Below are 26,841 nucleotides of genomic sequence, written 5' to 3' on the forward strand. Positions count from 1 at the left end.
TACCTGATACAAGTAGTGCAAACCCGACTTACTGGTATCAACTGCGTAGCTGACTAAAATATGATCTGCAGAATTAACAGCATCAAACAGTGTTACTGTTGGATGCCTCAGGTACTTTGTTTTGGTTGCTTCTCTCTAAACAGTAGGCTGATTTTTCTGGTTTGCACAGCTTGCCTGCCTCTGTCCAATTTACACACTGACCAGAAAAATTCCTATTAAAAGGAAGATGTATTAAATTACTATTTATCAGTTACGATCTCTCACAACTTTTTCAAATACATAAAGAATTAGGGCTGAATGGTCAGTTGTTTTCTTTTAAATTGTGAATTTAGTACGCATGTACTTGTTAAACTGCAAGAGTTGCAATTACTTTCTATCATTGTATTAAAGTGTTAATCTTAGTTTTAATTGGCCTTTAATTGGCCAGTTTGTGAAGTGGCAGTCTGGGTCATTACATTCAATTCTCAAATCTGAAAGAAAGAAAAAAAAAAAAATGGACGTGCCGATTTTCTTGGTTTAATTAAAAAAAAATTTTTTTTTAAATGCACAGCTTAATTTACAATAATAATTACATTTTATATCACAATTTTAATATTTATAGTATTCAACTATGTCATTAAGTTGACCACTTCTCCATGTTGGCAGGCAAGCTTTAACTGCGATTGAACAGATCCCAGCACAGCAAAGTCAATCGGCCCCTGGAGCTGCTAAAGTCGTCCCTATGGCTGATCTAACGCCATGTCCCAAACTACATACTTCTGTTGCTGCGTAGCTACTACACAAATGAAGATGCATCTAATTGTACAAGCGCTATTTTTTGCATACTATTCAGTGTGCTAGTATGCAGTTTGGAATGTGAAAACACCACAGTTGGAAATTTAAAAACGTGTTCACAAAAACGTTTTACTGCCTTTGCTGGATTGGTTATGGGTTAGAAAAAAATTATTCTGAAAATAGACGCCACATACAAATAGTTAATTTTCATTTTATATGGGCAGTTACAAAAATCAAAACAACTGGAGCATTAGTAATACCAATTGCTAAGCAGATAACTCAGAAGTTAGTCAGTATTCAAGCACTGAAAATGACTCTGTGGCTGAGGGCGTCACTAAAAACACTGTACTTCTATACAAAGTTGGGCTGTAAAAACAAATTAGAAAATATTAATGTATACGCATATTCAAATGTAGAAAGTTACCATGCGCATGTTTAAAAACTGGAACATACCTGGACAGAAATTATGTGACCACTCCCAACAGCTACCAAACGCAGAGAAGAAGAAGAAGAATGTTACTGTCCATAAACAGCTATTTTAGTTTTGAGTTTAAAAATGTAGGGATACTTTCAAATCTCGCAGCTCTTTGACAGCTCATTTTGAACAAAGCTGTATGTTCACTTTATAAGCTGAATAGTACTAATAGGCAGACATACATTCTTATACAAGGTAACTGGAGGGTCTGTGACGAATGGCAGACGTTTTCTGACAACACTCCAAATGTGCCTGCTTTGCAGCAGGCAGCGGAGTGAGCTGCTAGCTCTGCAGCAAAAAGATCAGGCTTCAATATGTACAAATATTTGACAAACCAGCTGACAGTCCTAGTACACATCGAATCTGTCCCACACTGTTGTGATCAGTGTTTCATTATAAAAGATTTCTTTATGGAAAAGCTGTGTGACATCAGCAAGAAAGGGAGGGGGAAAAAAAACCATAACATTGCAACTCTAGTGTGTGTACCTAATGGCTCCAACATGTTTAGGGCCCCCACACTCATTTGCGCTTTCTATCTGTGTTCCCTCTATCCATTCCCCACTTCCCTCCCTTCCTCCCATTCTTTGTAAGGTCTATATTTAGCCAGAGGAAAAGGTCGGCCTCCATCTGCTAATGATGGTGGCGACGGGGAAAAAGGTAAGGTAGGTGTGTGAGAGAGAGAGAGAGAGAGAGAGAGAGAGAGAGAGAGAGAGAGAGAGAGAGAGAGAGAGAGAGAGAGAGAGAGAGAGAGAGAGAGAGACTGACTGTGTGTGGGATGAGTAATACAAAGAGCCAAGAGCTGCTGCTCCCCCTCAATGTTCCATTTACAATTTACTGCAAAAGTTCTCTGCTCAGTTTTGGAAAGTGAAGGAAGAAGTTTTGTGCAGTTTATACACAGGCAGCATGTGTGTATAAATGACTACTTTCAGAACTGACCAATTTCCAGATTACACTGACAACACCTTTAAAGCAGTGGGTCCTCGCTACAAGCCAGTGTACAGCTTCCACAATAATAATAATAATAATAATAATAAAAACCTACCATTTAAAATGCAATGAAAACATTTCTATTCGTGTTGACCTGCTTGTTCATCAACAAAAATGAAAATCCAACTTGCGTCTGCTTTTGTAAAATCAAAACACATAGTTCAACTAAGTGGCTGTCACCAAAACAGATCGAATTTTATGGCTACTGTGGAAAGGGGTGAAATGCCACCACGTACTGTACATTTTCCAAATGTTTACAAAATTTAGCTAGCAAATCATTACGGGTGGAACTCTCAGACTACAAAAGTTAGATTAGAGTTCACTAAACACATCATGAAGTCAATCAAATTTAGGAAATAAAATTAAGATATAAATGTTAATAACTAATATTATGTTATTAACATAATATGTTAATAACTTTATAACAGTGTTAGTAGCACTGCACAGATTGTCAGTGTCTTTGCTCAGTGCATCATTTTGAATAACTTTTTAATTGTTCATGGACAGAGCTGTCTGTAGGGGTTGTGTTTCACATACCATGGACAGTGTTTTCTACAGTGTGAGTATATAAAATCAAAGGCTTTGTTTGTACATGGTGGCCTATTCAAACATGCAGTGCAACCAGATATCAAGATTTCTGAGAAGAGAGAGAAAAAAAAAAAAAAAAAAAAAAAAAGTGTATGCCTGGCTTTCGAGGACATTCAACTACAGCTTAACCAGCCAAATAAGAGACTTGAAGACAGATGAAGAGCATGAGAGCAAAACTATGAAATGTACTTACAGCTCTATTCTGGCATAGAACACTCAATCTCCACTGCAATTCCACAATGATCCAATGATCCAAGGTAAATAATGTAACAGTCTTTCGAGTTTCAAATCAACTAAATTTAATCAATCTAACCATTAAGGTACATTGCACTCATTTACACCAACAACTACTAAATTCCAAAATAGGTCATTGGCTATCAGGCGCATTATCGGCGAGTACTTATAAAATAAAACAAAATACATTAATTAATTAATAATAATAATTTTAAAAAAAACACATTCAGTGTGAACAAAATGGCATCAAAGCTTCACCAACATTTTCATATGGCGGCCCCACTCTGCTGACAACACTGTGCTGATCCCAGATTGGGCATAGTTGGGCAGCAAACCGACAAACTTCCATGCTAGGACCAATAAAATATAAGATGCAATGTAATCAATTCAAATCAATTCATTTCAAACTCACTAACTGTACATCCATTTTCAAATCGACCCATTATTACATCCATGCATATTTAATTCTACTTCACAAGAAAAAGAAGTACCAGATGAGAACAACACCAAGAACAAGAGGACAGCTAAGCAGAAGGTACCCAAACAAAGGTAAACTGGGGGAATGAGAGAGGGAGGAATGGTAAAGAACAAGTGCAGCAGAAGAGAATTAATGCAAGTTGAGAGGATAACATCAAAGAGTTGGGCAGTCAGCTGCAGGTGCACAGTGCCAACCTTCAGCCCTCACATGATCCGTGCAGTGCACCCTTACATAACAAACAGACTGTGTTCACAGTGCAGCCGTGCCCACCTTTGCCAACTCTAACAGCTGAGGTCCAGGGTTGTAGCCCCAATAGACTGCACAGAGTTCCAGAGATGCAACCCTAATGGCTTGGCATACACAAACGTGTTATATTTGTTACACACACACACACACACACACACACACACACACACACACACACACACACACACCTCCGAGTGCCCTCATGAGTGATCTTGCTGTGCTCAAGAGCCCACCATGGTGCCAACTGGAGCAAGCATGCAGATATGCTGTGGGCGAGTCTCCAGTTACCAATAACACTGCCAGGGTGGCCAGTCAGAGACTATAGAAGAGCACACTGATGGGGTAATAAGAGTGGACCAACAGCAGACAAAGATGGACTGAGAATTCATGACCACTTTTCAGTATCTGAAAGATGTGTTTGTGCTTGATTACATTCCTAGGTGGACGATTTCAGTTGTTCAATTTGCAAGCAGTCATCTTCAATATAAAATAATCACCTTATCCATCAAATGAACACCCTTACCACTCAAAAAGACCACCGTTAAACCTACATCAATCTAAAAGAAGAAAAAAAAAGGATACAACTAAATGACAGTAAATTGTTACTTTATGCTCACAAACATTTAATTCAGGAAAGACTGGAGGTCTTGCTTGGAGTGGAGGAAAAGTTTCAGTAGCCTGAGGCGGTGGACTGGCATGTGAACCTTTTGTTTTCATGGCAGTAGATTACACTGGCTTGACAGTACAAAATTTAGGCGCACTGGACTCCAGATAAGTCCTAGTCACAACAGCGACCATGTGTAGCCTGGTCCAATGTGCTTGACCCTGGGAACTGGGAAAGCTGTTCAAGAGCATTTTAACTCGCAGTGAGAGACCTGAGGTCAGAAGACAACAAAGGATTCAGAGAGTGACCTGGCCTCCTCAGCAAGTCAATTTGACATGTATGCCATGCCATGTGAGTACCCAAGATGCAGCAGAAGAGTGCTGTATCTAAAGCTAAGGCCTACGCCTAATACTTTTATAACTGTACCTGCTAAAGCTAAACATCAAGGAGCAGTTATTTTCACATCTACAATCTTCATGTCAACACCAGTGAAACAAAAACTCCAGTTACCGGCAAACGGTGGTGGAGACGAGGCTCCAGATGTCCGGGACGCCACGGTGCGACAGCCAACTCTGCCCAGACAGAAACCAGACGCATCACAGGGGAGTTCCTCGCAGGGCTATGATTAAATCAACCATAGATGGTCAGGCAGGGTGCGTTTCTGGGCCAATTTTCCTGCTATGTGAGGACTGCTGAGCATGAGGAGCAGTCTGCAACTGCAGCCTGCCAAACAACTCCACTAACAGGCCTGCGCAGGTCCATAGTACATTCAACACGTTCAGTAACAGCACATCATAACACTCTGTGCTCTACTGTGTATACTAGAAACTATCTAAAAAAGGCCACTTCTTGACTCCATGTTCAAATAACGCACAACTGCCACCATTATCTTCAATTCATGATCACATGGTATTTTTTTTTACCATCATCAGGAATATTGGTTTACATTAGTCTTGAGCTGTGATGCAAGTAAAAGCAACTTTTTGGCAGTTAACTAAAAGATAATCTAAGATATATTTAAAAATTACTTAATTCAATCTTCAGTTTTCACAGCTGTTCATCCTATACTTCAGTTACTAGACACTCTGGTCATATATGGGTAGCCTTCACTCCTGATATTAAGCAAAAGTCATTAAAAATCAGCTTAAGACGCTGGGTGATGATGCTCCAAATCTTCCCAATAAAGCTTAAATGCTACTAATATCTCACCATAGATAACTCATCAACCTGATCTGGTGTTGAGAACAACTCCATGTGTGAACTAACTGACTCACTTTTTCTTTCCACAGAAAACTGAAAACATATGTTCAAGACTCAGCAACTCTTGTGAGGTAGCCTGTAAAATCATGACCTGTCACAACCATTTGCTTGAATCAACCAGTGAATTTCAATTTTTTTGTAGGACAAGGCAGGTATGGGCTATGACTGTATTTTAATCATCCCTTCACTAATTGCCCCCCAAAATTAAGATGCCAACATGTGAAGGCTGAGACTCTGTTAAACACTCTCATGGAAGACCTTTTAACACAGCTCATAGCACTGAACCTAAGTGGACTCGGTTCAGGACTCTCTCTTAGAGGGTAGATGGAAGTCAGCCAGGTTGAACCTTGCTCAGGTCAAGCTTAACTTTTTCTCCTATAAAATGATTCTGGGAGTCTAATTTTAACTGTCACTGCCCTGTCTGTGTCAGTTTATAGCAAAACTGGCTGAAGAGAGTGTGTCTCCAGAACTGCTCAAAACAGAAACACTTACTGTAGTCATGTAAGACGGCCAAAACAGTTTTGTGAGCAATAAACATGATCCACATATAATCTACTGTCTTGGCTGCTCTTATGGCCTTCACTTTTCGGTCCATTTTGAATGTAGCAATCTCACTAGATTTCCCTCCCTGTTGTGGGCTCTGACTTATGTTCTTGTCTGCCATGTTAAAATAACCTATGTTTATCCCTTTGATTCTGTGACTCCACACAGAAACATTTCATTTCTGCTGAGCCACGCTATCCTGAAGAGAGGATGAAAGACCCCTAAAGGAACTTAGTTTCATGAACAACTGAACTGTTTCTACTGAGAAAATTTGCACAAAATTTTATATTAAACTATTTGAAGAGAGGATCCAAGTAGCCTATATCGCTGAAATTTTGGGCAACACACACACACACACACACACACACACACACACACACACACACACACACACACACACTTTCAAAGCCACTTCTCCCTCAGGGTCACAGGGGGGTGCTGGAGCCTATCCCAGCGGTGACTGGGCGGAAGGCAGGATACACCCTGGACAGGTCAATTTTGGCCAATAGTGTATCAGGAAATAAATTTACAATAATACTAAAAACATTCTAACCTACAAGCCTCTTAGTTTATAAGCCATGATAGAAAGCAACAAGTGAAAACTGAACGGAAAAACAATTTGCTAGTTTGAATACTGTCGTTCCTTGTTTTGGGCATATACAGCAGTGTGAAATGTCCTTTCAGATACTGGCACCCTGGTGTGATCCACACTAACAGCAATAGGCCCCATCAACCCCTGAGGGGGTCCAAGAGACAGTCATCTGGGCCCCATGCAATCGTCTGGAGTGACCTGGCTGATGGGTGTGCTTTACACAGAAGCAGAGGCAAAGGTGTAAAAAAGTGTGGGTGAAAGGAGACCGAGTATCTGAACATCAGTCTGTAGAAAAAGATCAAAACAAACAAACAATCAAACAAACACAAACAAAGGCCCTGCAAGTGATGCAGAACAACTACCTTCCAACCTTTTGCATCTGACTCCAAGTCAAGCCAACTGCTCCAAGTTCTTTTCATGATTGCACATACATCCCCTGACTTTCTCTCTGGACTCCTACTGTTTAACTATTCAAAACTGTACATATGAAAGAGTACTTGCTGTTATTACTGTTTACTATGTAAATCCAACAAGTCAAAGTGACAAGAAAGAAAGCTTGCTAAAGAATGGAGATGGAAGGATGTAAGGGCAGACTGAGTGGAAAAAGACAGAAAGAACGGAGGGAGTGAATGGGTGGGAAGGAGAGAAGGCGATAGATTGCTTCTTTTCAAGTTCTGTGTTGTGGTTAGGTCTCAAGACTCCATCTTTACTTTCATTTTGCTCCAGGCGCACGCACACACAGACAGAGTGGCTGACGACACATGCACTGGCTCCAGCTGTGGGATTAGAACGCTGTCTCCATGGTCGCTCCCCGTTTTCTCTCCCACCACAGGCAGAGACTGCAGCAGCAGCCAATCCCTCTCCCTTAACTGCAAATGGGCCTTTCATTTACGAGCTTTCCGTTAGCATGCAGACACCATGCCTCCTCAAACTATGCATAGCCACATATCATTCACAGCACTACCAGCTTTCCACCAAATCAGAATGAGGCCAAATGAACCATAGAAGACAACCTACTACTAACTCAAGCATTGGCCTACATCAGACATCTGAGTTAACAAATCTGGAAATCACCTAGGGGCCTCTTGCTGATGATAGCCCACTGAAAATCTGCAACTCATGAATAACAAACTCAGCTTTTAATAGCTTAATTTCCACTGTTCTGCAAGAGTGGCTGAAAGTTCCACCGCCTATCTTGGTGGCCTACACAGACTCGGAAATCCACTGATGGGTTCTGAGAGCACCCTCACCTTCAGACAGAGCCCTTTATGAGTCATATCAGAAGGAACCATAGCACCTGCATGGCTCTCAAATGCACTCTTATAACAGAACGTACTGTAGACAGACTTCTCTCAATGTTTCAAACACCACACACAGGCCCGTTTGATCCAAGCCCTGCTGCGCTAACACTAGATCCGCCTACAAAAATAAATTGGCTGAGTAAAAATAAAAGAGGGAGCGAGTCAAAGTGGCGTCACCACAAAGATGGCAACGCAAGAGAGGGAGATTGAGCACGAGTGTGAGAATTAGGAAAGTGTGTGCTGCTGTCTACAAGTGTGCATGAGTGTGTGTGTGTATAATGCAATGCAGACACCAGCCATTAAAGTGGAATGTGGGGGGTCTGGGGCCCCCTATTAAACTGTGTGCGCAAGAGTGTCTTGCACACTACCTCATACAAACCCGGGATTCTTGTCTTCATTATGACCAAATTAAGGCTAGACCTTGTCAGGGTGACAATGTTTTAAGTGATATTCCTGAGCACAAGTTTTTGGGTGTCATACAAGAGCTTGATCCTCAGAGTTAAGGTACATTTATTCGGCTGAGGCCATGGATTACATCACACAGATCTGTATGCAGTTCCCATAAAAACAAATATGAAGAAAAGAAACAAAACAGACTTTGTAAGAGAAATACTTCACCAAAAACCATTAATACCACAAATAACCAACAACAGTAAGAACACGTCACATAGCTTTTTGAAAAAACTGTTTCCCACAAATCTGAAACACTCCACTGGGTGGAGCAGGGTGGGGGGATGGGACAGGTTATTGGAATATAAGGATACTCATCACAGCATTTGTGTTTTCGAATAAAAATATTTGGGTATTTGGATGAGTGAACATTGAACCTTTCTACTTTTTTTTGTTTGTTTTCAGTGGCATCCAAGGCACCTCATAGAAATGGCAAGCCTTTTTATTCATAACAACTATTAAAATAAATTATTTTCTTGCTGGAATGTTAAAAATTATAATTTAAATTGGACAAAAAGTGAATACTTGGGCAGGTTGCTCAAAAATAGTCTGTGTGGGAAACGTATCAATTTCACACTCATGACAGTATGTTGGCATGTTAGTTGTTTGCATTTTGTGTAAAAATATTCCTTTAAATCTGTTTCTCGCTGTGTCTTCTTTTCAACCATGTCAAAAACTGACTCAAAATCACAAGCACTCTTCAAAACGTCACAAACAGCAACCTACTCCTGTCTCACCCTCAGTCTCAGCACAAGCAAGGATGCTTTTGAAAATGTCAAAGTACACAACTTGTGCTCTCACACACACAAATCATGCTGTACGACCACACACACACACACACACACACACACACACACACACACACCAAAGGGAAAGCTAAAGCCACAGACACATAGGGCGAGCACTGACAGACACAGTCTCGACAAAACCTCAGAGTTCCCACCAAACCATGGCTTTCAGTAGACACAACACTCCAGAAGCCTCGGTCACGCAGAAACCACAGCCAGAGAAATCTCTGTCCTTCAGCCAGAGAAGACAAGAGGAACCTGTGCATTCAGCTCATCTTGGCTCCCACATAAGCCATGCCAGTAACGAGACAAAGTGCAACCTTTGATATTCAAAGACTTATCCCACAGATTAAGCAAATTTAGACTAAATCAAAAGATGAAAAAATCCAGACATGTTAATCAGGAATTTATAAAAAATAAAAAGCCACATTACTGCAAACAGCACCGTTTTCATCTCAACATCTCTTTACTAAAGCTTATGTACACTTGGGTAGCCTTAACTACATAAATCCTGAGTACTGACAAAGGTGGTCAAAACAAAACTGTCCAGCAAGGCAAACTATGAAGAGAAGGGAGACAGCAGTGATGTCTCAGGTTTCACAGGGAAAGCTGGGCCAAAAGGTGCTCAGAGATAGCACTTCTTATCAGCTCCATAAACCCCTATAGTTTGGTTCCAGTTGACTGGCTTTCTCGTTACACCTCCACGGGATGAGAACATCTTCAGCCAGCATTGTGTATGCCTCTTCAGACCCACATCATGTCAGCATTACACTCTGGCATGTGGTTTTGGTTAGCTCACATTACCTGAGCCTCACCATGTGTTGTGTTTGTCGCTGATCTCTCATCTCGCTCAGTCGTTTCCAGGAAAAACCTGCTTCCTGTACATCACCATGGGTCAGACAGGAAGCACTGCCAATCCACCAAGACTGGTGTTGCGCATCAGCCAGTCAAAATCTTGCTACCTGGGTGGCTTTGCTTTTATGGCAGACAAAGAGGTAACTCAAACGATGACATCAGGAATACTGTCAGCATGCAGAGGTCTTCATCTCAGTGCATTTTAGTCCATGTTGCTGGAGGCACTGCAGAAAGTGGTGTTACACAAGTATGCAAAAATCTTTTGTAGACCTCAAAATAAAAATAAATAAAGAATCAACTCAATTAAGAAAAAAAAAAAAAAAAAAAAAAGACAATTACTGGTGAACAACGAGACTGGAATAATACTGGTATTGACAGACAACTAAACAATAATGGATAACCCTGCACTTTGTAAGACCATAACCTTTAGGAGACACTGGATAACAAAACTAAAATATTTGAATTTTATTTATGGTATTTGTTACTGTCTACAAATGTATATTTCTCCGTAACACTCATGTGTATTAACTACCAGTATCTACACTTTAGTTGCATCTCCAGATACGTCCGTGAAAAACACCAGAGCCCTTTACTGGCACTGAATTCCCACATCAGTGCACCACAACACTTCACTTTCCAAGGTAGTTTCTCTACACACAACATGTACCAGGATGTCTTCTTGGTTTGCAAACAAGCTGCAAACCAAATGCACCACCAAAATTGTAATATGGTAACTAAAACAAAAAATGAGACATAATGGCCACCACATGCTATTCTACACTGTGATGGGACCCATGATGCACTCAGAAAGCATGTGCGCACATTGTCGCTGATGCTCCAGCAGGTCACACCCCCCAAATTTACTCAACCTAAAATCTAAATAGACAATCTTTAACTGCACTGTAGCAACTTTTGTCTGCCTTGAAAATATCTCGAGTCTCATCACTGTAATATTAATAAGCAATAATATGTCTCACCTAATACAGCGTGTAACATGGTAATGCATCACATATTTTGGTATGTAAGGAAAATGACTATTCCCACAGCCTTTAAAAGACAGGGTTTGATAAAATGAAAGGAGTTGCTGATTTCAAGGGGAATAAGGGTAATTTTTGTTTTTGCATGAAGCATTTATCCACCATACCTGTGTTTCAAAACACTTGAGGCATTTTCTTGTCAGCAAAGCAGTGAATCATACCTGGAAAGCTGAATAGCCCACTAACACCTCCACCCAGTTCACAGCCAGCCACAGCCTTCCTTTGAAACTAACAGCACCCACGGCTGCCTTTCCTAAATGCTGGCTAATTGCCCGTATGGGTATTTTCACTTCACAGACTGGAAGAGACAACAATGTGCCCGTTTCCAGATGTGCTGCCTCACATGTGGAGGACTGTTGATATAATGAGTAAAGCAAGTGGAAAAAATATCAAACTGGGACACCATTGGCCTGCGAGACAGATGGGCGGATATTATGTGTAGCTGGTAAAGAGGACCTGACGGACTTCTAAATACTGCTGACTCTAATGCTTTCTTCCAAACGCATCCACCAAAAAAGTAAAACTTGAATCATAAGATTAGTACATATGTAGTGAAAACCTTATATTGACATTAGGAGAAACGAGTTAAAAATTTTTTTAATTGCATTCTCCAATTTACGGCTTAAACTGGCTAAACCAGACCTTCAGCTATGGTGCAAGCCAAGCTAAAATCCATTTGCACATTGTCCAGAGTGAACATATTACCACAGGCTAGCTGGGGTAGTGGACTTCTGTGCAGGTGATACCCAGAACAGTAGCAGCGAGTGTAGTAAAATAGCTGTTTCAGTGTCAGTAATTAACCCCATGGGTACCCAAGCAAGAATTTGCAGGAAGAGAGATTTTAGAGTTCCTGCACATAGGGAGGCATGGGTGGGGTGTACTGCAGTGACAGAGCATGAAAACAATTCAGGACCTTGTAACTCATGTCTCGCCATTATCTGCTCCCCCAAGGTACCCCTACTTTTCAAAAGTAGCATTTTGCTTTCGTCCTTCAATAAACATGATCAATAGACACATTAAAAGTTTGTATTCCATTAATAATAGATTTACCATTTAAAAGTCATTTTGCATTTCTACTAGCACAAGACGCCTGTATAAAATACAGCCCTAATTCACTTTAAGGCCCAACAACACAACCAACTCAAACTGAACATCTGCTCCGGTTAGGCTAGAACACGTTCAGGTCCAATCCAGTATTCATTCAATTAAAGCTGGGAAACTGGCGCCAAACGTGAAACGACAGGAATTCCAATTTCTTCGAAATTTGTACACTTCAAGCAGGTAAGCTTTGGTCTGGTTAAACGTTCACGCATATAGTAATAACTTGGTATTAACTTTTTAAGGGAGCAGTTAAAAGCATCTGGTGATGTAGGTTACTAGTCACATTTACCGCAAAACTGACTTGCGGGGATCACTGTCGTGTACGCGGATTTTTGTTACAATTAGAGTCACTTTTTACTGCCTATGCAGACTCGAGATGTCGTGCCCACCTCTGCTCACCTACACAGAAAGAGGCACGACTCACCAAACGGAGTCCTCCTACCATACCATAAAAAGGTTACTTCATGGCAGGGTTTTGGACCACCAGAGGAGGGGGGTGGGGAATGGAAGAAATCAGCTAATGGTTTAATGCATAAGAACATGACTTCATCGTCGGCGGAATGATTTTTTTTTACTACAATACAAGAAGAGCAACAGACTCTTAAAGCAGCCCACACCGCCAAACTTAACCCTGAGCACGAACAGTATCCGAGCCTCGAACACCTCCCTCCCTCCCTCCCTCCGACTCCACTGAGCGCATACCTCAGGACACAATGCGCTGACTTCTCTCTCTCTCTCTCACACACACGGGCGATGACCAGAAACAAGTGAACTCTAGCTAAATGTTACAAACACAGAACACTTACTCGCAACTCTCACTTAGCCTACCGTTACATTTGTCCGAGTCAAAGCGTGCAAAACACCATCAGACCTTCCGTAAAGCTGAGGCTGACAAACAGGGAGAGCCGAAACACGAGAACTTTGGTTGCCATTGTACGTTTTCTCGGCGGCGAGTTATTATAGTCAAGTCACTCAAGCTGTTAATACTACGAAACCAGTCGCTAATTTGACGAAAGGACATCATGAGAGATGAGCAGCTCCTACGACGTAGAAGTCTGGAGCTTTTACCAGGCAGCTAACGTTACTCCTAGATCACATTTCTGATTCGGGGCAGCAGTGCTAACATTAGCTAAACGGAGTTCAAACTAAAGAGACTCGTCGGTGACGACTAGGCATGCCTTGAAAAACACTTAAAAACGGGGAAAGGTCTGTATCACCGAATCGGTTTAACTACATTGCTGGGCCATCACTTGACACCATGCAACCAGCAGGCCGAACAAAGACGTGTTCTGGGGTTATGATCGCGGCTAGCTAGTTCTGCAGCACAACTTTCTCAAGCCAAATGGTTGGCAGGAGCACTAGCAAATGGTGGATGCCATAAATGGGTCACAATTGCCAGTTACAACCACTACGCGTCCAATCCTCAACATTTGTCTCGGGTTAATCTAACTCGTTGGTATAGTAGCTAAACCACCGCGCAGAACACTGGCTCATTAGTGAAAGCGCCATGGAAAATTAGGCATATGAAAGCTAGCCGATAGCCACCTAGCCGGTCAACGAGGGTCAGCTAGTCAGCTGGGAAGACTGAACGGAGCGGCCGAAAGTTAGGCAGCCAAAACTTGGGCGCCCCAGCGAAGAACTTTTTCGGTTCCGTTTCAAAGCAAGCGTTTCACTCTCTGTCCGAGAACAGAGTAACATGACGGCACGATTACGGTTTACTAAACCCCTAAACTTAGCTGGCTACCTAACCATTCTGACCAGGTGCAAAGGGCGACGATAAATACAACAGAAAATAACTCGCCGAATGTAAAGGCGAACTTTACTCGAGCTAGCTAGGTTAGCTGACTTAGCTTACGCTTTTCTGGTGAAATATAAAGTCGGCCAAAGCTACTTTTTCCGCTCAGTTAAACTTCATACCCGTTTTTAAAGAAAGTTGCTAAGTAAACCGAGCACGCTACCTAGCTAACCTTAGCACAATAAACAAACATCTGTCTTGGGAAGATGCAGCTATTACGCCTGATTACAGCTAATTGAGTGTTAGGTAGTTAGTTAGCTAGCTAACTTAGCTAGTTAGCTACGATGCGTGAAGTTAGCTGGATACCTGGCAGGCTAATGAAACCCGGTCCATTCGCTCGCACTATTAGTTTCAGGGCATTCAATGTGACGTTAAATCAGCGGTCAAATGAGAACAGGTCTGATAAACTCGCTGCACAACTTGGTTCTGAGTAATTAGCTAGCCAGTTGGTGGCTTATTCATTGTTGTTATAAACTTACCCGAATCCCCCGGGGTCTTCATGTCGACAGACGCTATTTCGTTAGCTCGCCTGCTAACTCGAAGCGAGTCAATCACTGGAGCGGTGAAACCGACAAGCTCCTCTCTTCTTGTTCCTCTTGGCGTGCTTAAACGCGTTCGCCGCAAACTCCTCACTGAACTTTTCTACTTTCACTGGCTCTGCTCGGCCCCCTACCGTTCCCCCTCCTCGCTTCGAGGCTGCAGCTCTCGGATCCAGCCCGGTTGGAAAGCGCCGCCTCGGTCCGAGAGAAGCTCACTTCTCTTCAAAGAGCTTCTCTTCAAGAACTGAACTCATGTAGGCGCGTCGTGCCGATGGACGGGAGCTGCCTGGGAGCGCTAGCCCAGGAGCCCGCTCAGTAAATTACTAATTAGTTTAGTCGCCTTGCACTGTTGCATATTCAACACGTCCACGTCATTCTCACAGTCAAAACATACCATGTCCGAAAAAGAGAGAGAGTTAGAAAAAAAATCAGTCTGAGGCGTTTTTTTCCCCTCCTTCTCTTCACTGATTTTTTCTTTTTTCCACTCACTGTGCCACTCTTTCCCCGTCGCCCCCCCCCCCGTGTCGGAGTGTCGTGTTTCGTTCTCCCGACCACACGGGGCCGCCCACGCGAAGCGCGGTGGGGGGAGGGGGGAGGGTCACGCCCACTCGCCATTTGCTCGGCTGGCGTCATTGCAGCTCGCAGCGTTACCGTGGAGACCGCCAACGCCGCCGCGCGTGGATTGTGCGAGATGACGTCACATCGTTGACCCACACGAACAAACGAACGCAACATCGGGCGCACGCGCGGCCCCGACAAGACCAACAAGTGTGGGAAAGAGGAGAGGAGGTCGTGACAAGTGGTTAAAACACGCAAGAGCTATATAGGAGTACAAGACACACACTCTAGGCGTCTGTCAGTAGACACGATTTGCCTCTACCCCACTCATCGTTGATCAGGTCCTGATCACTGCTGACCAGATATTATTAGGGTGGTGGACAATTGTGACACCTATTTTTTGTAAACATATGTCAGCGTCACTACTAGCTTGAGCCAAGGGCAGCTGTGTGGTCCGAAATTGACCACTGATGAAGGGCTGGAGGATGACTAACACAAATTTTGCATCAACAGATGAGCTGCAAGCTCTAACTGTACGCCATCAAGGTTGGTGTTTCTACTGAAAGTATCAGGTCAGCATAATTCTTACACTAGAAAGTGTCATAGCTAATGTCCATCATTGATAATGGACTGGCAACATTCTGACTGTGCTACCACAGATGTAGCCTCTTAGATACACTATAAAATAAATTTCTTTAGCAGGTCAATTTGTGAATTCACTTAAAGTCCTAAGGCTAGCAGAAAAGTTACTTAGCCGCAAAATCAACAAAGCAAAATCTGACACTGTCTTGTGAGTGTAGTATATTAAACTGAGGCATTGTTACTTAGTTTATAGGTCTAATCTGTGGAATTCATATTATTATAACATCTAATATAATATTTTAGGCCCTGTTCGTACTTAGAATTAATCTGTTTTTAAGTGAGCCGATCTCAAGTGGACAGTGAGATGTACTTTCATTTACAGCTGACATTTCTGTGTGCCTTGAATGCGTCTCTACTGACCACTGTTGATCAGATGTCGAGACTGAAAAAGGGTACTGTCCATATTAACTGTGTCAGTCTTTTGCTGTTTGTTGACAGATGTGCTGCAAGTTCTTGTGTATGTACATGTATGAGCTGCTACAAATGTTCAGATCACATGGGCTGCTAACATAATTTGAAAGAGAATCGAGAATTTCCCACTTGTGGGACTAATAAAGGATTATCATGTGTAAGAGACAAAGAAAGAAGCTTGATTCTTGATTACATTTGATTAGGTGGTTCCTTCATTATTGAAAGAATTGTAGTCATGTGTCCCTGATCACCACATCATAGCCCATTCACAACTGTTCTTAGCACTGTCTGCTTATTGACAGATCACCCAAGATGCAATAATCAATAAGTACATTCAATTGTGTGTGTGTGTGTGTGCACTGCATGTAGATGCATCCGAATACCTTAGTACATACTAAAATGTTAGGACATGATGTAGACAAGTCATTACCTAACCTAATACTGTTGCAGATAAGATTTGTGCATGTGCTTTATGTTGTCCCTGCGTCAGTGTTACTTCTCACAGAAATGATTCACCACTGGAAAAGAAATAGGCTGAATGGAATCAGAAAGGTGAAGGTAGGTGGCTATCTCCATCCTTCTGTTGCATCCGTTCTCTCTCTCTCTCTACAGCAGTAGTTGCATGACATGACATGGCATGAAAGCATTACATTTGTAATGCATTTACACATCAATGCCAATTTAACGATACAGTGCTAATTGTTCTCTCTCTAACTTGCACACAGACAGAAACAAATGCACATTCTGTTTTTGCATTGTCAGGACAGGATGTGTTTTAGGGCCCAGAGGCACCAAGCCAACACGGAAGAACTAGGGTGATTGATTATTTATCTTCTGTTAGCTCACTGTCACCTGGTCTCCTGTGAAAATTTGTACTCCAACACAGTGCAAAAACTACAGCTGACAGCCAACACTAACAAATTTACAGTACATGCACAAAATAGAACAACTCTGTATAGGAGGTGCTGCAGTAATGTCTGTGGTTATGATAAACCCAGAGCGGGAAAGTGAAAGCAAACCAGAGTTTACTGCCTGGTGCTTATTGAGTAAACAGATACCTTAGAATGTGCTACATGTGGATTTTTTGTTAAAAAAGAAAGCATTAGTGAGCCAGGAGCAAAGGAACAGGCTAAAATATGGTGTCTTCTATGAGATCCTTGCTGCAAATCACCCTGTAAGGTCTGCAATAGTAGCTTAAAAGTCAGAAGCATCAGGTCGGATTTTGCAGGAGTTTTTTGCACCACGTCATATAAATGAAAAGGTCCAGCTCGATCTTGAGCTCTCAAATGCATAAGTTACGTTGCTGTTGTGTTACTCTCTTTCATTTCTCTCCTCACCGCCGATTCTCAGTTCTCTCTCATGACTGACTCCTGATTCATCATGTTCAGTTGGTCAAAACAGTCCTGACAAGAGTCAACTAGAGCCAGTGGTGTGGGACACACTACACAAATTATGACATTAAGGATCTGTCATCAATGCTCACCAATTGCTTGGTGGCATCTGATGGTGTGTCTGAGCTCAAAGGCGCTCTAATAGAAAGCTGGAGGACAGTCTTACCCTTCTGGAGAATGTGGGGTTGAAATGGGTTTACATCAACAGTTTAGTGGTGGTAAGCTTCACAGTGAAAACATGAACACTGAAATGGAATTAAAACAGGAGGAGAAACTCACACCTCAAAGTTTACCTTACCAAGTGATATTAATGTGAAGTTGCTATCTTAGGCCCTGTAGAGCCATTTGGTTCAAGTGTGAGTGAGTGAGTGACTAAGCGAGGCCAAATCGGGTTTGTGGCCTCATTTGTAGATGTTTTCTTTTCCTCCTCTCTTTTGTGGAGCGACCTTGCCGTCCCTAATCAGGATGACAGACAGACGCGCAGCAGAGAAAGAGAGGGGAGAGAGACAGAGAAAGAGATGAGTGAGAATGAGAGGGGGAGAGGTTAGTAAGGAGGGAGCACTTCTCATGGCCTACAAGCCCCGGGAGGCTCCTGTGGCACAGGGTACGACAGACCATGGTTGATCTGCACAGCAATAGTAGAAAAACACCAGGGTTTACCCTTGAGACTGAGGGAGTATTCTGGATGTGCTATATCTTTCAATGGGAATTAGGCCATGCATTGTTTTTGGAAGTCAAATGCAACCCACAGATTTTGCTTTAAATGAAGGTGGTTTTTACTGGTATCAGTCAAATTGTCTCTTTTGGTCAGAGATGTTCTTTTCACATCAAAATTTTACTGCATCCAAGCATCTCAACTACCTTCTGTGAGCTTCTTCAACCTCCCTAAACAACAACAGAATACAGATAATAGTACCTATGTAGTTCTAGGAGCTTAAAGTATGAGAGTTGGTTTGAAATACAGCTATTACACTAATACACATCCAGAGGAGAACAGTTTATATTTATATCTAAATATAAAATACATATACATTTCCTATCTTTATATTCCTCACAGTTGTATCTTTATCTAATATATTTAATTCAGCAAATAAATAGAAATTGTGCATTAAATGTGCAGAAAATGCCTTATTTAAGTTTGTTTCTTCTGCAGGCTGTGTTAAATGAGTCAAAATTATTTGTTCTATTAACTTCAATTCAAAGATCCTTTTCCTCTAAAATGACAATTTTGGAAATGATGAGGATTCATTGAGACGGTAGCATTATCGTCACTGTTCAAAGAATAACAAGTATCTCCAAATATGTTCCTTATTTTCAGGATAAGTTTATGTAAAGAGATTTCACTTTTTGGAGAATTTGTATTGGTTCAATCTTCAGGAAATGTTCATACAATATGTAGCTTTCTACAATGGCATTTTACACCCATACATGGCTCCATACATCATTCTGAATTAAGTTTCTTAAATTTCTGCTTTCTTACTTTTTATTTGAAGCCCTTGATGTTGCAATAGGCTTGCATAATAGAAATAACATCATGTAAGAAATTTTAGGGCCTTAAACTAGGCAACAGTGGCCATACCATTCTCACGTTACGCATTTTGAATGAACTGACTGAAAAAAAATGTAACGTCTATAAAGTCAGCTGACATGAGTGAATGTAAGATTGAACACGCTTGGAAATTTCATCATAGCAACCAGAATTGCTTACATACCAGAGGAACACTGATAATAGCTATCAGCACAAATCAAAGTTATTTATCTGCTTATCATTGCTATTGATCACCAGAAGTGAAATAGCCCAGGCACAACGACTCCAATGTTTGTGTGAAGCCAATGAACATGAATTAACATCAAGTGATCACTAAGCTAATGGTTTAATGCTGCCTGGACAAGACTAAGCACCAACGTGATGGTAATGGTTAATGATTAGCTGGTCACTGATAAAGCTGATCAAAGTGGTGACCTAGATTTGGGGTTAGAGTTGGTGCCAGGCAATCAGAGAGGGTCTGTGCAGGGAGCAGCCAGGAGGAACAGGCCAAGGGCTTTTACTGCATTTTAAGAAGGATTGATTAAGAAAATCAAATGTTAATGTGATTGGGACCAAAAGGGAAGGTGCCCCTCCCTGGTCAACTCCCACACATGACTATAGCTCTTAAATGGCCCCCATTGACCCTGTAAAGGGGGCCCAATATACACGTCCACACATATGCATGCATACAGAATCCAAACACACACTCACATGCACACAAAGGGAGCTTTGTGTGCTGCTGCCGGCAGTTTTTTTTTTCTTTTGTGTGTGCGTGTGTGTAACGTGAAGCGTTATGAAGATGTTGGAAGGTGTCAGGGTCAGCGCCACACTCCTCAAGCCACATTTTCTTTGAACCATCCACCTTTTTTCTGTTGTTGTCCAAAATGAGATAAACTGTGGCACCAGAGGGCTTCCCTGACTTCTGATTCAAGAGAGAAAGAAAGTGTGGATGAGAGAGAAAGAGAGAGACAGAGTGGAAGTTGTGGGTGGGGGAGAGAGAGAAAAGGGAAGAAGCCTCAAGAGAATAAGGGATTAGGAAAGAGGGTCAGGGAGAGAGAGAAAGAAAGGGGCGGGGCCAAAATAGTGAGAGTGCAAAGGGCTAAAGCAGAAGGCCCAAAATGGAAAGGGGATTGGGGGTCGTTGAGAGAAGGGGAGAGAGAGAGAATGTAAATGTGGAAAAGAGTGTGCCTATGTGTATGTAGAGAGAGAGAGAGCGCGACAGAGAGAGAGCGACAGAGACAGAGAGAGAGAGAGAGAGAGAGTGAGAGAGAGTAAGTGAGTGAGCGCAAGTGTGAATGGGGTCTTTGTGATCAAAAGACTTATTTATTTTCTTGGTGCTTGAACTCTTGAGGAAACACACTGGGCCTGTCCCTCTGCTGTCTGCCTCACACACCTCATAGCACTTACCTCTGACTCTGTACAAACACATCCAGACACTCAGATTTATTTACAGCTCCCAACTTAAAGAACTAAGGCCCATGTCTCCCTGTCCAAAAAAACTAAACAAAAAAAAAACTACTAAACTGAAAAAAGATTCCGGATTTGAACTGTGCAAATTAATCTCTATGGAACCAACTCGTGTGAACCAACACACACACACACCCACACCCACACACACACACCTCTCCCTCCCCTTCTCCTTGTCCCAGCTGGTATTCACACATTTGTAATAGGATTAACACACTCTGTTTCTGAGGAAGAGAGGAGAGAGGGATGAGAAGGAAGAAAGGGAGGAAAAAGAGTGGAAGAGTTAGGAGGTCAAAATGAAGAAAATGGAGGGAAAGAAAGAATATCTTGCTCTCTTTAGTACTTCTGAACACTCCAGTACTGATGTTGAATGGATATTACAATTAAGTCATACATGTTTAAAACAGTGAATGTATATTGTTGTCTACACATATGAATTGAGTCACACAGGTCAGTATGGGACTTTAGGGTAGCAGTAAGGTGATAACAAATGTATGGACAAGAAAGAAAGAAAGGGCTATTTAGCAGATAGGGAATGCTTCTCATAGCTACAGGCCAGAGATAACACGAGACACACGTACAGCTATTTTAAGTAAATATTTCAAAAGTGGTTCAGCCAGGTGCCCTGTGACCACTCAATAAAGTAAATAAAGTGTACTGTAACCCCACTGAGAGACTGACTGTGTATGTGTGTGAGGCCACGGTAAGTCAGTGAGGAAGAGAGACTGCGAGAGAGGAATTTGAAAGTTATATTTGACCCGTTTCAGGCACGATGCCAAGTCTGTCTATAACACCCAGCCTGTGAGGGGATAGAGAGGGAGAGAGAAGGACAGAGAAAGAGAGAGAGATATTGGGGGTGAAACGTAAGAACATGAGACATGGTATAGAACATAATGGAATAAAATAGCTTGTCATACACTGTTATTGTACGTTACTTTGAGTTACTTTGAAAATAAAAACTATAATAAAGAATAAAAAAGTAGGACAAAGACCAGATACCTATGCAGCTCTATACATCTGAGGCTCTTTCAAATACTACATTGTAAATACTACACCTATCACCACCTAACAAAAACTGAACTCTCCATTAACATGCCAAGTCAATAAAAACGACTGATGGACCACCATACTGATAGATGAGTAGATGAAAAGAACCTTTTTCATTTAAACTGAGGGGCTTACAACCCTACGCTGACTTGACAGATAGCTAACAGGCTAATCACCCATCCTTTACGACATAGTGTTAGGCTTTGAACAGACATATTTACTGAAGCATTCACTGCAATATAAAAAGTCAAGAAAATGTTACTTGCATGCTAATGTCTGTGTTTTGTTAGATCTGCTATAAGTAATATTGACATAGTATTGAAAAGGGATTTACAACACAGTTAGCTTGATGCTAACATAACCCAGGAAATCGCACAGAAGTGCTAGAACAAATTAGCACGACTGTTGCAGTGGTCACTTGGCAAGCTAAAACATATATTCATATAAAGCATTGATGGTAGCACACAGAAAGCGCCAGTTCTACATGCTAAACGTTATAAAATGATGTTACTGTTGTATTTAAAAGAACAACTTCCTTTTTTTACGGTCCAGTACTGGATCTGTTGGGGTCATAGGATTAAAAACAGCACTATTTTATAATATTTTCATTATTATATTACAAAAATATAAAAAAGTTCATGACATGATTGCACTAAACAACGATGAGTGACTGAATTCTTCTTGGCAGAAGAATTGTTAATTGCATTTATAAGTAAAGTAACTTTTTTCAATGCATATATTTTATTGTATTTTAACAAGTCACCGTTTTAGAAAGGTAAAACATCTGAGGCAGTGTATTACTTTACCATATGTCATTTGTGTCTAAGAACACCTGCTTAAAATCACACCCAAGAACAGACCTTACTCATGCTGCTAAAATCACAATAATCCATGGATATAATGGCTTATTGCTTCAACACCATTGAAAGCGTTTGGGATTACCTGGATCATGAGGAGCAGAAAATACAACCAACTGCTAGGACTGAAATTTGGAAGTGTGGAAAATATCCCTGAAAGCACTTCTGAATCTTAAATACTGAAAAGTGTGGTTGTTATATTTAGTTGTTGAGGCTTTTTGTGTAATTTTCTGTTAATATTTGTTTTTTTCTTGATGTTTAGTACTCAGAATTAATGAGTATACGGATTATTTTAGGAAGTGAAGCATAAGACAGAGGTTAGGATAGGTAGTAGGGTGGTTAGGGCCTAGTGAGTGTGTGTGAGAGAGACAGTGGTATGTGTGGAACGGTGTCAGTCTATATTGGGATGTGTGCGCATGCATGTGTGTATGTGTATGTGTGTTGACAGCGTCTCTCGTGTCTTCCCAAGGAACTCTCCCTTCCTCCTTCCATTGGCACTATACACCACTTCCCCCCTCTTCTCTCCTTTCCTACCATCCTCACAGTCTCTCTCTCCTAATCTTTCTCTCGCCATGGAAGAACCGTAAATAGCAACAAGGCAAAAAAATAAAACCGTCACAAGTGGCCACAAACCCACGTTGCTGCTCTGTTTTGATTGGATATGTTGTCAAAAAGACAAATGGAAAGAAAAAAAAAGAGACCGGTTTCATATTATAGGAGCAAAGTATAGCTCTATTTGAACTCGGGCGAGAGAGGCCAGCAAGAAAAAGAAGAGGGAGAGAATTGAAATGATAGGGTCATGTTAGGCTATATGGGGTGGAAAGTAAACGAGAGAAGGCATAGCTAGTTCGGAAAGAGTGAAACGGTGCCCAGCTCTGAGTCTGGGTCTGGGGACTGTGTAGCAAAGCTGCTTCAACTGGAACCATCTACTCCTCCTTTTAATACATACGGTAAATGGAAAATGTGTGCATGTTTATGTCTATGCCTATGTGTATATCTCAACATGAGTTCATGTGGGTTTAATAGAATGTCATTAAGGTTCATGCCACCTCAGTCTGCATGTCGGTGTTCCGAATATTCTGTTGATGGGCATGCATGTGAAGGTGCAAGTGGATGTGTGAGACAGAGACTCAACGCGTCTGTCGTTTATGTCTGCAAGGGCATGTGTGTGTGTGTGTGTGGGTACCTTGTGAGGTCCAGTGCCAGGATGACTGTGGTGAGCAGCCGGCTTGCCAACACTCCAACCTCAGCCACGTGCAGCGGGCGGCGAAAAAAAAAAAAACCACCCTGCAGCATCTGTTGCCACGGTCCCCACTCTCAGTCTACACAAAGACCAAAGCCATGCTATTAATAACAGGATTGTTAACAATAATAATAACAGCACATCATAAGACCTACGTCATATTGCGGCCTACTCAATGGAGGAGGCAGAGTGAGCGTGTGTGTGTCCCAGGCATTGCAATTGTAGACTGGCTGTTAGCTGAAAAGACTTTGGGAAAACTGTATGGCATATTAATAAATGCTATTCATGACAAATTAGAAAATCGTAAGATTCCACAAAAGGTATTTTTGTCAAAAAGGTCAAAAAACACAAAATGGCCATTTGGATCTAGGCAAAGAATGTGCAACCCCATTTTCAAAAAAGTTGGGACGCTGTGCAGAATGTACATAAAAATAGAATGCAATGATGTGCAAATCATGTAAACCACATTTTTAAAGGAAAATACTACAAAGACAATTTATCAAGTGTTGAAGTTTTGTTTTTCAAAAAATATATGCAAACTTTGAATTTGATGCCAACAAGACGTTACAAAAAAGTTGGGATGGGGCATGTTTACCACTGTGTTTCATCACCTCTTCTAACAGCACTCTGTAAGCATTTGGGAACTGAGGAGACCAATTGCTGTTGTTTTGAAAGTGAAATATTTTCCCATTCTGGTTTGATACAGGATTTCAGCTGCTCAACAGTTCAGGGTCTGCTTTGTCATATTTCTCATTTCATAATGCACCAAATGTTTTCAGACTCTTTTAATATGGAGCCATGCTGTTGTAATATATGCAGCATGTGGTTTAACATTGTCTTGCTGAAATAATCAAGGCAGCATTCTATGTTGCCAAAACATGCATAAATTGTTCAGGATTAATGGTGTCTTCACAGATGTGCACTTCACCCATGTCATGTCCCCCTATACTATCATGAATACTGGATTTTGAATAGTGCACTGATAATAAGCTGAGTGGTCTTTAGCCTGGAGGACACAGGCTATATTTTCAAATGTTGATTTGTCAGACCACAGGACACTTTTCCACTTCACCTCAGTCCATTTTAAATGAGCTCAGGCCCAGAGAAGGTGGCAGCATTTCTAAATCCTGTTTATATGTGGTTTCTTCTTTGCATTTTATAGATTTAACTTGCATTTGTGGATGCAGCGACAAACTCTTTTCACAGACAGTGGTTTTCAGAATTGTTCCTGAACCCATGCAGTGATTTCCACTACAGGATTATGTCTGGTTTTAAATGCAGTGCCGCCGCCTGAGGGCCCAAAGATCATCGCCAGCAAATACTGTTTTTTGGCCTTGTCCCTTGCATACAGAGATTTCTCCAGATTCTCTGAATGTTTTAATGATATTATGTACCGTAGATGATGGAAAGCAAAAGTTCTTTGCTATTTTACACTGAGAAATGTTATCCTTGAATTGCTGCACTATTTGCTTGTGCAGTCTTTCACAGAGTAGTGAACCCCTCCTCATCTTTACTTCTGAAAGACTCAGCCTCTCTGGGATGGTCTTTTTTACTGGTAACATGATAGGGCATAAAAAGTCATTAATCACCAGGTGATTTCTTTAGCATTACACAACTTTACCAGCCTTTTGTTGCCTCCATCCCAACTTTTTTGGAATGTGGTGTTGGCATCAAATTCAATATGGGCATAAAACAACAAAATTTCTCAGTTTCAACATTTGATATGTTGTCTTTGCACTATTTTCAGTGAAATATAGGGTCTAAATTATTTGCACATCGTTGCATCTTGTTTTTATTTACATTTTGCACAGCTTCCCACCTTTTTGGAAAAGGGGTACATTTTACAAGAATGATAACACCATAATTTATATGATTGGGTCATTCTATAAAAAGAGTTTGAGTCCATTTGAGTCCAAAACATTCAATGCAGTGTATAAGAGACAAAAATCTAATAGATAAGTTTTAAGACTAAAGTGTTTTTCAAGCTTAAATATATTAGTTCAAAGTTTCCATACCCATTTGGTACTAATCTTGGGGAATGACTCAATTCTGTACTTCTGCGTAAAAACATATGTAATGACCACTAACCTAATTTACCTTTATGGCAGAGTGTAACATAACATGTGGTTTAATATTCCTCAAATCTGTTCCCATACACCAAATGCAGCTGTCCAGAAATACTAAGTCAAGACAACTGGTGCAGTTTTGAAAAGACTCTTCTAATCAGCAGCCAGTCATTTTGACTTACTATTCCCTGGGAATCTAATGATCTGAATAACTGTAATCACTGAGTTTGGATCAGTCTGGTTCTCAGATGAATTTAAACGAAACAGTGCTTATATTTGAAATATTTTACAACACTCATATCTGTCGTATTAAAATGACCAGCTGTCCTCCTAATCATACAGTAGCCCACCCATTTCTTTCTCTTTGAAAGTCATTGCGAATCTTAAGTCATAGTGCATTTTTCTATAACATGACGTCAGGTCTCTGAGCTTGCCAGACATTTCACTCGATGGCAGGAAGGGTGAAAGAAGGGGGGAGCTGAAAGTGATGAAACTCTGAAAATGATTTTACTGGTTAATATTAAATTCCCCACCCACTGGTGCACGGTGATGTCATTAAAACTCAAAGACCATTTTCCAGATGAGCAATTGTGTCATTACAATTGAATCAAAGATCACTGCTCATTAAAATGGTATGGCATGATAAATTGTGCTTAATATGGTTAGATAAATGAGCTAACACAAAAATCACACAAAAAAATCCATTTGGATTTTAGGTGGACTTGATACTCTAGCCTGTTTGATGTCTCACAGACTGCACAACACCAGCTAGTTTCAGCCTTACTTCAACTATACTTCACTCCTTCAGCTGCTTAAGGCTTTAGCCATTTTGTTCCAACATTCAATGTTATTTCAGTAGCTTCAAGCCTTGGACTCTCACATTTGACCGAGTCGTGTGAAGATCTGACGCTGACAAAGAGGACATCGCCTCAGAATGTGCACCTACAGCCTTTAAGTGGGCATGCCTTTCATGACTCTTGCTTT

The 26,841-nt window shown here is 41.2% G+C and overlaps 1 protein-coding gene across 3 annotated transcripts in view; it reads right to left on the reverse strand.

Moving 5' to 3' along the window:
• The window catches only part of erf (Ets2 repressor factor), a 40,735-nt gene extending 16,981 nt beyond the window's left edge, over positions 1-23,754 (reverse strand). For 2 of the 3 annotated variants that reach the window (XM_017708505.2, XM_017708503.2), the window contains exon 1: positions 14,588-15,116. In XM_017708505.2, the coding sequence (XP_017563994.1) occupies positions 14,588-14,609 (22 nt within the window). In that variant the 5' untranslated portion in view covers positions 14,610-15,116. Of the gene's footprint in view, positions 1-14,587; positions 15,117-23,734 lie in introns of those variants that run through there. The other variant, XM_037540915.1, reaches the window with a different exon arrangement.
• Between the last annotated feature and the right edge of the window lie 3,087 nt (positions 23,755-26,841).

Source organism: Pygocentrus nattereri, chromosome 1, assembly GCF_015220715.1.
Source record: "Pygocentrus nattereri isolate fPygNat1 chromosome 1, fPygNat1.pri, whole genome shotgun sequence".
Classification (NCBI taxonomy): domain Eukaryota; kingdom Metazoa; phylum Chordata; class Actinopteri; order Characiformes; family Serrasalmidae; genus Pygocentrus; species Pygocentrus nattereri.